The 13,078-nt window shown below is 35.8% G+C and overlaps 1 protein-coding gene across 1 annotated transcript; it reads left to right on the plus strand.

The window, feature by feature from the left end:
- The first annotated feature begins 7,767 nt into the window (after positions 1-7,767).
- Positions 7,768-8,886, plus strand: LOC144434683 (somatostatin receptor type 5-like). The gene has a single exon (XM_078123202.1). The coding sequence runs from the start codon at positions 7,768-7,770 to the stop codon at positions 8,884-8,886; it is 1,119 nt and encodes a 372-aa protein (XP_077979328.1).
- Positions 8,887-13,078: the final 4,192 nt, after the last annotated feature.

Raw genomic sequence — 13,078 nt, forward strand, 5'->3', positions numbered from 1 at the left:
TACATTATATATACACGTAGTTTATAACACTGAGTTTCTATATATAAATAATATCATGAACCATACAGTTCTAACCCAAATATTTCGAAGAGACTGAGCTCCTCTTCATCGGTGGGTCTCCAGTATATATATATATATATATATATATATATATATATATATATATATATATATATATATATATATATATATATATATATATATATATATATATATATATATATATATTGGTGAGTCACCAAGTTCTCCTCATCCCCACCACGGCGCCGTAGATTATGCTCGTTCCCTCAGGAATAAATGATAGAGAAGGTACTAAGACTGAAGTCAAAAAAACTGTATTTATGGAGCATTGCACATTATGTACGCATAAATGTACATTGGTAAAAGTAATGATAGAGATTGGGACTAGGAACAGGCAGAGAGGTGAAGTGAAAACATTAGGTTTCCACTCATTGCAAAGCGTACGAAGTTTAACACAAATACAATGTAATGTAATTTGTCATTGTGTTCAAGAGAAATCCTTACAAAAATGTTTCACATCTGCTATACAGGGAGAACAGCTTAATATTCTATGAAACTATATCTCAAGTGCAGATTTAAGTCGTACCTGGCAACACAAAAAACCCACAAATGTACTAATGATAGCTTGGGGACCCATAAGGCGTAACGTAAGGCTTATTTTCCATCTCTAAGTTCTTTTCATTAGTCACCGGAAGAACATATTACATCCATGTTTGTATTGGTTCTGACGGGGAAATGGTCAATTAGTGAATGAAAGGGAAGTGAAGCGTAAGTTTCCAGATAGATAAACTCCCGATGATCTATCACGATTTTTCAGATAGATAATACGTGATTTGTGATAAAACCGTGATATTATTACTGTTCCAGGTTCAAATATTCAAAGTTTAGTGATGTCATAGATAAGGTTCACTTGTCTTGAAGTTCTTATCGTATAATTATGGATCAAACTAATGATATAACGTGGGCGAGAAATCTCCATTGACTGCACGTTCGACTAGGCTGGCTGATTCCCTCTATATAGTTGTGAGAATCAATTAACCTCATTTTTTTTATTTCAAAGCTCTCAGCACGGATAAATACAGATATTATCAGAGATTCACTTATAACATTTCCTTGCTATCTGTTTAGCTAGCCTACTGTTATTGTGGAAAGCTATTACTTAAACTTCGATCATTCAGTCTAGAACATGTATATGGTCGTTTTGTGTCTTCAAGATTGAAACCAACTTGAACGTATATCCCTCTCCTTTTGTGGTCCTTGATAAGTAGAACAAATCTTCGTAGAAGACACGCCCCCCCCCCTCAAATACATTACATGTACTTCTGTGTGGCTGAATGGCCAAATGATTCAAAGAAATTTATGCATGGCAACAAATAGATACTACAAAATACATGTGACATGAAGGAAATGGTTGGATTTTGATAATTGACCTTGAATATGAAAGTCAAGATCAAAGATCACTATCAGTTTACAGCTGATAATATGAGGCAGACACTTGAATGGATCGGGGGCCGGAGTCTATATGTATTAACATTTTTTAGTTATGCAGTGCCTCATAATTGTTTACTACAATGTGGCTGCCATTGAGTAAAAAAGTTATACGAGCCCCAAAAGTAATGCATGTTTACACTGCTTATGTTGTGTATTACTGAAATTGATCTCACATAAATGCTACAAGTGTCTCCAATTTTCAAAAATGGATTGATTGTGATAATCTACCTTGAAGGTCAAGGTCGGAGGTCATTGTCTTGCAAAAAGTTTGCATGTGATTATATATATGGGGATGGGCACTTGAATGAAATCGTTGTAAATTAATCTTTTGAGTTATACAGTAACTTACTAGTATTGGCTTCTTACTACAAATATGGCAACCAATCGGTAAAAGTGGCATGAGCACCAAAAGTAATGGTTGGAGATATTACTTTTTCTTCTATATTACTTGTAAACATGAACAAAATGAATAGTGCAAAGTGTCTGTGATGGACAAGAAATGGTTTATTTTGATAATTACCCCTGAAGGTCAATGTCAAGGTCAAAGTCTTGAAATTTTGTACCTGATAATATGACGTAGGCACTCGTATGAAGTCTCTGTGTATTACTGTTGTCAGTTATGCAGTAAATCACAGACAAGTGATAAACAAATACGGCCGCCATTTGGTCAAATTTGCATTTGACTATGCCACAAAACAAAAGCAACGTGCATATGTCCATGTGGCATTTCACCTTTTGTGCCAGGTTTGAAAGAAATTGGATATTGCACGTCTGAGAAATGTATTACAGACGGACGGATCGACGTACGGACGGACAGATCATTCTCGGGTTTGAGCTGCTATTTCTTTATTGATACTGCGAATTAAACAGAGGCTGTGGTTTACGACGATGGGGCAGACGGACGGAGCCCACTGTAAGCCCCCCCCCCCCCCCTCCCGAATTCGGGGTTAAAGTTGACTCCCCAACCTCTAGTCGCAAGCTAATTGTGGACTTATTTTTGTTCCTAAGTCCCGTCCTAATCATTTGCAAAATATACGTGGTTGTTCACATTTTGGCCCGTTAGTTGCTTTCCACTTTAGATGTGTCTATACTTTATACTTTGACGTATATGAGGATTGATTCTTTTAGTACTTGTAAGAAACAGCTTGTCATATTCATTTTGAGGTAACATTGAGTTACGAATGAGGACAAGCGTACATGTTCACCTTTGCTCTCCACAGCCCCTTGCTTTGCTTGCTACGACGTTTGTAACCATGCACTCTGTATTACCAGATATTGTTCTTTTGTAAACTGATTTTTAGGTTATAATTTGAAATTATTTTAACCACCATTAAAGGGGCCATATGGAAGAGGATTTGATATTTATTTTGGAGTTTTAATTTATAAAACAATTTTATCATTGCTTCCTCCATGAAAGATCAATGTGAAACAACACTGGCCAAATCTGTGTTTGTAACTCATTACATTCCAAACAGCTAAAATGTATAAACAGTTTATTATTTGTACGTACAATAACAAACATTTGACACATTTATTAACCCTTTTTCAATTTATTGAGTTCTAAACAATGATTTGGCATATCTTGTTTCACATTGATTTCTCAAGTAGGATGCCATGATAAAATTGTTTCATAAATTAAAAAATTCTAAATAAATTGTACACAATTCTCATCCATATGGCCACTTTAAATAACAACTGCGGGTTCCATGTAAACCTCGAGCTCAAATTGCTGGTTGATGCATGCTTAAATAACCATAGATGTATTAGCAAATTGCCAAGAGTAGTGTACAAATTTGTTGAACAGTATATCTCAAGGGTAAATACGCAGTACTGAATACTCTATCATTGCACATCATATAGTTGACAGGGTCTGCTCCTATGGGAGTTTGTAATATAAGTCATGACACACTTAGCGATACATGCATGTTATAGCCCGAGTCCTTGCATATCCAGAGCCAATGTTATAATTTTAAACAGCAATGAATCATTGTGACTTCACATTGTTGCCAGAGAATCTTACCCTTTATTTTATATATAGTGATATTTCAAATATTACCCTCATTTTATCTGACAAATTCCCCAGAAAAGTAGATTTATCAGGACGTTTCTGTGTCCTTGTATGAGTCTGATGTGGGTCATACCAGCCTATGATTATTTCGGGGGAGGGATGGAGTTATATTGTTCTACCAGCTGGTATTTACGTACTACACTATTGATAAGAGATTAACGTCAATGTATTATTATTATTTTATGTTTTCGTTTGTTTCATCATTAAAGTTAGCACTCTATGCCTATTATAATAATATAATTCAATATATATGTCTGTCTGTCTAAATGCAATAGTATTACTGAATGTTTTGCGCATTGAATTTGGTAATATGTAAAATTCCATTTTATCCATGTTTATGCTACCGCTAGACTTACTCAAGTCTTTGGCCCTTTTCCTTATTTTATTTGCCAATATTTAACCTCCACCCCCCCCCCCCATGTGTCATTTTGTGTGACATGATAAGTTGAGTGAGAGACTGATCGTGAATGTCGGGTGACTGAGAAAATATTTTAAAAAGATGTTCAGGACAAGATTTTCCAGAAAAAAATAAAGTATATAACAAACTCAAATATTTGAAGATTATGAGACTTAACAAATCTCCCAAGAGACTGGTCCCAGTCTCCGCCGCCGATGCCTCCACCACCACCACCACCACCACCACCACCACCAACACCGTCACACTGCATAGAACATGATAAAGTAGGGTATACCATAAGCATATAAGAACATTTTATTTATATATTCAAACTTGCCAAAAGCTTTACCACTGTACAGTTTACATACAATCTTCTATAAAGACAAGAATATATTAACTTATAATAAGTAGAGAAAAAAAAACAAGAGAGCAATGTTGAAAGGGTGAATGTCTCTATCGTTGTCTATAAAGATTCTTGTATACTGAACGTCAGTTTACTTATAGGATTTACGTACGTGTGATGATAAATTATGAAAAAATGTGGTATCCAGATGGAATATCGGCCTGTTGAATAGTTACATCAGGTGTATAGCTGAAAGTGAGCGACAGTCCCTATGTAGTGTACATTTTTATAGCCCGAAGTGATTGTCAATAGAAATATATGATAATGACATACAGCAGTGGGGTATATAGCTGGCAATGGTTAATTTGAATTCACAACCCCTATTACCTGAAGAGATCTTCATCAACCATTACCGAACAGCTACATCACATATAAACATCAATAGACCGTTTCTGATACATATTTGGTGAATAATAAATACCACTGTACTTTTTATGACTTTTCATACATTTATAAGATTAATTACTAAATAGTCTAAATCAAGGGATAGTTTATTTATTCACGACACGTTATTACCTAGTCTATCTGCTAGACCGCGGGCTTTCTTCTCAACATTCTGTTTCTGAAAGGTGGCATACAATCGTTGCCCTCACTTGCGACCTTCGGTCGCCTTGCCAGTGAGCAGAAAAGCCCGAGGGGTCCAGCAGCAAGACGAGAGTGCACAACTCGATTACTTTTTGGCTCCTATGTACGTTTACTGTCGTTTGTTCTTTTGTGAGTGTTCGGTACATGTATATCTGACACAATAGCATAGGTTTTCCCGAGCCACACGAGAGCGCTGAGGGAATACACTCAACCAATGAAAACTAGCAACATACGGGTACTGTACTTCAGAGAGTACTCTGTTCGAGAATAGCACAATCACGAGCAGAGATCGCAGAAAACGATAGTATCGTTATTGTTTGATCGTTGTCTTTCTTACAATTTCGAACCTTGAGTGTTATATATATTGTAATTCTGGTTGGCTACATGCAAGTACGAGATTCGGTTCGGGAAAACCTATATGGTATATTGTCTGATGTATGTAACGAGCGCTCATAAAAGAACAAACGACTGTATAAAACATAACGACCAAAAAAAATCACGTCGTGTACTCTACACCAGATTTTAATCAGATTGGTTATTACCCTGTTGTGTATTTGTGAACAATATAATGAACAATGATATATTTTATAAGGGATTATATTTGGAGAGATGCATTCATAAATACAAGCAACAGCCACAACTAGCGAGCTGAATAAGTTGTACAATTAGTTCGCTTAATATCGACAGCTCAAGAAGTGGCCCTATATTACAGGTGGTTGTAATACGATTTTTCAAATATATTTGGTTCTTGATTCCATGAACATTAGACTTGCTCTCAATCCATTGACCCAAGCTTGCTGAATAAGTGTCATTTATGTATATCAGCTTACATTTTGTAAACCAATACAAGTAGGATATGTATAGCTGTGATATCAGAAAATATCCCAATACCACTTAAAGACTATATTACATGCATATGTACTTTCAATGATTAGATAAGATTAAACTATTCACTGTAACAGAGCTGACTGTGGACCACCTTATCTCTGAAACAACTCATAATAGGAAGTGAGGCCTGTTATTTTGGAAAATATCAAATCAAGTTTTATGGCTGAAATCTATCTTCTACAATCAAATTAGTCTGAATAGTAACACAATGGCTCTCACACACCAACCTGTAATCTATTGTTATAAATTAGCTACAAAACTTTATAACGTTATTATGATATACATGTTTGCACATCACAGTATAGGTCTATTTAGTGACTCTAAAATGAAATGAGTTTGAGACTTCTTTTTTCAGTGACAATTAATGTATTGTTGGCTGTGAGATATCTGTGTGTGTGTGTGTGTGTGTATGTATGTATGTATGTATGTATGTATGTATGTATGTATGTATGTATGTATGTATGTATGTATGCATGTATGGATGTATGCATGTATGTATGGATGTATGTATGCATGCATGCATGTATGAATGTATGTATGCATGCATGCATGTATGCATGTATGCATGTATATATATGTATGTATGTATGTATGTATGTATGTATGTATGTCTCTGTCTCAATTTGATGAGGTGGTCTTCTTATACGACCAGGCAATCAATCCATGAACAAAAGACATTTTACAGTGTACTATATTTGCTGACAGCTGTAATGTAGATTTATGATATCCATCATTGCTCGATCAATTACAATCACGGATTATCGAAACATGTCCCAGTCACGTGACTCTAAGTCACGGACTAGTTTGACACAGGTGTTATAAAGGTGTGAATTTAGGTCAGGATTCTTAGTTCTTTCATATATTTTTAGTAGGATCTATTTTCGCTCACATATTGCTTAGTTGGGGGTTGTATCAAGGCAGCCTTTTCATAATAGTAAAGTAGCTTTTACACAGCTGTCGCAAATACTCTCCACGTACACCTGAGGAACTGTTGGTGACTTCAATGGGAGATTTATTTTGTACGTCAACCATCGGCTTATAAGCATAAATTAACCCAATGAATAAACAATAAATAAAATAAAGTTAAAAATACTTCTTCTTTTTTTAAAAAAAAAAACCGACAACTTTACAAATCACATTCTCATTTTAAAAATCAATGTGATTTACAAAAAATTTAAAGAAAAGCGGACCAATTTGAGAAAAAAAGTCAACTTTACAACAATGTATATTAAAACATTCTATCTACACGACTGTGTGAACCTAATCAATCAAATATTTTGGAGATCAACATCAATATGTATGAGGTTTTATGGTCAATGAACATATTCATCATTTTAAAAAAATCCCCATGGTTTGCAACACCATTTGTTACAAAATGTATGTATCTATCACACATAGTCCCGCGCTGACTAACTTCCATCGACTCATCAGGCTAATCGGAGAACTATCTCTCAAATGCTGGTCACAAAATTAATAGAACCTTTATCTTTTGCATCAACGTCGAACTCAATGATGATCGATCAGTCTCCAAAGACCTTATATTATGCAATTTTTCATGAGTAAGCAAGTCCCGTTAAGATACACTTTAGAGTCTCTGGGGGCGTTGACCAGTTCGTTTTCTGTACTGACGACGTCATTTGTTATGCCTCGAGTACTTTAGGGGGAAACATGCGACAAGTTGGCTACTGATTTGCATACTGACTGCGCATCATTTGGCGGATTGTGTATAGAACTATAAAAGTGAAGGCATAGGCTCATTAAACAGGCTTTCTGTCAGTCTCTCTCTCTCCAGGAACAGTTGCGGCGAGTTTGCGTCTGATAGATCGTACAAATAGTAGTGACAACTGTACACATCTTCGGCAACATCTGGGATAGATCAGATTTCTACCACGTTCGTGATCGACACTAAGTACTATGAACGGGTTGATATCATACGAAGACTTGCAGAACTACTCCAAGTGGAACAGTAGTTTTAATGATGCTAACTACACCTTTCCTTACTATGAAAGTAACTCCGATGCATGTGCCATGGAGAGGAGCGTACAACATGTAATAGGAGCCATATTGACGATTTTAGGGTTAATTGGAAACGGAGCCTTTCTGTACGTCGTTTTAAAGTTACCCTATATGAAGACAGTCACCAATCTATATCTTTGCAGTCTCGCAGTAGCTGATTTTCTTTACCTAAGCGTTAACTCTGTTACTATTTTCTGCCATTTCGATAATGACTTAGCCTGCCGTCACTTGTTGGCAAATGTTGCATTTGCTTGTTCAACGGAGTTCCTCATATCTACAAGTTTCCTTGCATCCATCATGATAATCGCATTAATTGGTATAGAGAGATACATCGCCATCAGCAGACCGTTATCCAAAGGATCGCGAGCATCTCAGCATGGCAGTCGGTGGTTGTTGCTCGTCGTCACTTCGACGTGGTTACCGGCCTTCATTCTTAGCTCACCGGCTTTGATACAGTGTTTTTACCCGTTGGCTGAGATTTTCGAAGCTCGTGTTGTCATCACCATGATATCGTTCTTCGTCATGATCGTACTGGTGCTGGTGTTCTATCTACTCATAGCATGTAAGCTCCTCAAAGCATCTCACAGTGTGATAGCGACACGCAGATCTGCCGGTGAGAACGAGAGACAAGTGATCAGGGTATGTTTATTGACAGCCATCGTCTTCGTCATCTGTTTGTGTCCGTATATGGTTCGATTAGTCTTTGACCTGTTGATAGTGAACCGCATCATACCAGTTACCAACTACGTTTACTACTGTTTCTATAATCTTGCCATCTTTCTGCTCATCATTAACGCGACAATTAACCCCGTCGTCTACAACGCAGCCAGTCGCCGTTATCGGCGAGCCTTCAAAGACGCTTTTCTGTGCCGACGAAGACAACCGTCGAGGTATAAAAGTTATATATATAGATCCCAAAGCAGTGAAAACGCTATTGACACGGGAACCACACTTGTGTACGTTCGAGGGAGGGTTACGTCGGTACGTAAACAGAGGATTCCACTTGAAAAACTTTGAGATGACTTATACATTTCTTTTTTTTTAAATTTACTTACACGCACATATATACATATACATATACATATACATATACATATACATATAAATTTACTTACACGTTCACAATTTGAACATTAATATGGGTAACTACTGTCAATGTCAAACGAGAGAGAATCTTTATCTTATCAATGTATTTTACAAGTACATAACTTCAGTAAATATATGGACTTGCAAACTTCGACTGTCATAGTTGTTCATGGAGTGAGTAGAATTTTCCGACAACGGTATAGGCGAACGTGAATCATGGAAGAATTTGAAAAGTGGTATAGCGGGAAAGGATGTACTGTACCACACGAACTATACCTACACAAAGTATATACAATTTATTCAGTTTCAAGTATTATTTCACAATTAAAAATGCATAAATGGTGTTTAATAAAATCGAAAATCAAAAAGTTTGAGTCAGTTGGAGTTTTTGTAGCATATTGCGTAGATTTGCGTGTGTTGACGATGGAAAGAAGTGCGTTTTCAACTTGGTAAATAAATTTGCATATGAAATATCGTCACAACACTTACATACATATTGCCCGTGGGCAATATACGCCTCATCACTTGCCCGGATGTTCTTATTTGGAATTACGAGAAGGTTGCATTATATTGACGCATTTAATAATATATATACACATATTATCTTCCCGGTAAATCTTTTGACACTAAACTCCAAGCTGAAGGTTGCTTCTGGCAAATTGCACACTATATAGGAGAATAGTTATTCGGGACGGGGGAAGAGTTATTGGAGGATTTCGTCATCGGCACAACTCGGCCCCCTTCTTGTACAACAAAATAGTAATCATGATCACAGCAAATTAATGTTCTTGAAAACATGATAACACCACCCCACCCCACCCCCTTATTTTTAACATGCCGCGAAAATTACCCGTATTCAAAGAAGACACTCTTAATTCCAAATTTGACATTGCAAATAAAACCACTGGCTGTTACAAGACGGAAGCTTTATATAGCAGCAATTAACATTTGTATACAGTTGCAAGTCTTACAAAAGGTAATTACAGTATCATCATGACGGTAAAAAAACAGGTGCATATGATGACCATTTTCATCCATAGGGGAGGGTTTGATAGAGGTATGCCCCTCTTAATGGGGAGGGGGGTCCCGAGAACGCAAACAGGTAGGTAATACATGTACAGTAACTAGTATGACAGGTAATACATGTACAGTAACTAGTATGGTAGGTAATACATGTACAGTAACTAGTATGGTAGGTAATACATGTACAGTAACTAGTATGGTAGGTAATACATGTACAGTAACTAGTATGGTAGGTAATACATGTACAGTAACTAGTATGGTAGGTAATACATGTACAGTAACTAGTATGGTAGGTAATACATGTACAGTAACTAGTATGGTAGGTAATACATGTAGTATGGTAGGTAATACATGTACAGTAACTAGTATGGTAGGTAATACATGTACAGTAACTAGTATGGTAGGTAATACATGTACAGTAACTAGTATGGTAGGTAATACATGTACAGTAACTAGTATGGTAGGTAATACATGTACAGTAACTAGTATGGTAGGTAATACATGTACAGTAACTAGTATGGCAGGTAATACATGTACAGTAACTAGTATGGTAGGTAATACATGTACAGTAACTATTATGGTAGGTAATACATGTACAGTAACTAGTATGGTAGGTAATACATGTACAGTAACTAGTATGGCAGGTAATACATGTACAGTAACTAGTATGGTAGGTAATACATGTACAGTAACTATTATGGTAGGTAATACATGTACAGTAACTAGTATGGCAGGTAATACATGTACAGTAACTATTATGGTTGGTAATACATGTACAGTAACTAGTATGGTAGGTAATACATGTACAGTAACTAGTATGGTAGGTAATACATGTAGTATGGTAGGTAATACATGTACAGTAACTAGTATGGTAGGTAATACATGTACAGTAACTAGTATGGTAGGTAATACATGTACAGTAACTAGTATGGCAGGTAATACATGTACAGTAACTAGTATGGCAGGTAATACATGTACAGTAACTAGTATGGTAGGTAATACATGTACAGTAACTATTATGGTAGGTAATACATGTACAGTAACTAGTATGGTAGGTAATACATGTACAGTAACTAGTATGGCAGGTAATACATTTACAGTAACTAGTATGGTAGGTAATACATGTACAGTAACTATTATGGTAGGTAATACATGTACAGTAACTAGTATGGCAGGTAATACATGTACAGTAACTATTATGGTTGGTAATACATGTACAGTAACTAGTATGGTAGGTAATACATGTACAGTAACTAGTATGGTAGGTAATACATGTAGTATGGTAGGTAATACATGTACAGTAACTAGTATGGTAGGTAATACATGTACAGTAACTAGTATGGTAGGTAATACATGTACAGTAACTAGTATGGCAGGTAATACATGTACAGTAACTAGTATGGTAGGTAATACATGTAGAGTAACTAGTATGGTAGGTAATACATGTACAGTAACTAGTATGGTAGGTAATACATGTACAGTAACTATTTTGGCAGGTAATACATGTACAGTAACTAGTATGGTTGGTAATATATGTACAGTAACTAGTATGGTAGGTAATACATGTACAGTAACTAGTATGGTTGGTGATACATGTACAGTAACTAGTATGGTAGGTAATACATGTACAGTAACTAGTATGGTAGGTAATACATGTACAGTAACTAGTATGACAGGTAATACATGTACAGTAACTAGTATGGTAGGTAATACATGTACAGTAACTAGTATGGTAGGTAATACATGTACAGTAACTAGTATGGTAGGTAATACATGTACAGTAACTAGTATGGTAGGTAATACATGTACAGTAACTAGTATGGCAGGTAATACAAGTAGAGTAACTAGTATGGTAGGTAATACATGTACAGTAACTATTATGGTAGATAATACATGTACAGTAACTAGTATGGTAGGTAATACATGTACAGTAACTATTATGGTAGGTAATACATGTACAGTAACTAGTATGGTTGGTAATACATGTACAGTAACTAGTATGGTAGGTAATACATGTACAGTAACTATTTTGGTAGGTGATACATGTACAGTAACTATTATGGTAGGTAATACATGTACAGTAACTAGTATGGTTGGTAATACATGTACAGTAACTATTATGGTAGGTAATACATGTACAGTAACTAGTATGGTAGGTAATACATGTACAGTAACTATTATGGTAGGTGATACATGTACAGTAACTATTATGGTAGGTAATACATGTACAGTAACTAGTATGGTAGGTATACATGTACAGTAACTAGTATGGTTGGTAATACATGTACAGTAACTATTTTGGCAGGTAATACATGTACAGTAACTAGTATGGTAGGTAATACATGTACAGTAACTAGTATGGTTGGTAATACATGTACAGTAACTAGTATGGTTGGTAATACATGTACAGTAACTAGTATGGTTGGTATACATGTACAGTAACTAGTATGGTTGGTAATACATGTACAGTAACTAGTATGGTTGGGAATATATGTATAGTAACTAGTATGGTTGGTATACATGTACAGTAACTAGTATGGTTGGTAATACATGTACAGTAACTATTTTGGCAGGTAATACATGTACAGTAACTAGTATGGTAGGTAATACATGTACAGTAACTAGTATGGTTGGTAATACATGTACAGTAACTAGTATGGTTGGTAATACATGTACAGTAACTAGTATGGTAGGTAATACATGTACAGTAACTAGTATGGTAGGTAATACATGTACAGTAACTAGTATGGTAGGTAATACATGTACAGTAACTAGTATGGTAGGTAATACATGTACAGTAACTAGTATGGCAGGTAATACATGTACAGTAACTATTTTGGCAGGTAATACATGTACAGTAACTAGTATGGTAGGTAATACATGTACAGTAACTAGTATGGTAGGTAATACATGTACAGTAACTAGTATGGCAGGTAATACATGTACAGTAACTAGTATGGTAGGTAATACATGTAGAGTAACTAGTATGGTAGGTAATACATGTACAGTAACTGCTATGGTAGGTAATACATGTAGAGTAACTTGTATGGCAGGTAATACATGTAGAGTAACTTGTATGGCAGGTAATACATGTAGAGTA

The sequence above is a fragment of the Glandiceps talaboti genome, chromosome 1 (genome assembly GCF_964340395.1).
Source record: "Glandiceps talaboti chromosome 1, keGlaTala1.1, whole genome shotgun sequence".
In the NCBI taxonomy this organism is placed as follows: domain Eukaryota; kingdom Metazoa; phylum Hemichordata; class Enteropneusta; family Spengelidae; genus Glandiceps; species Glandiceps talaboti.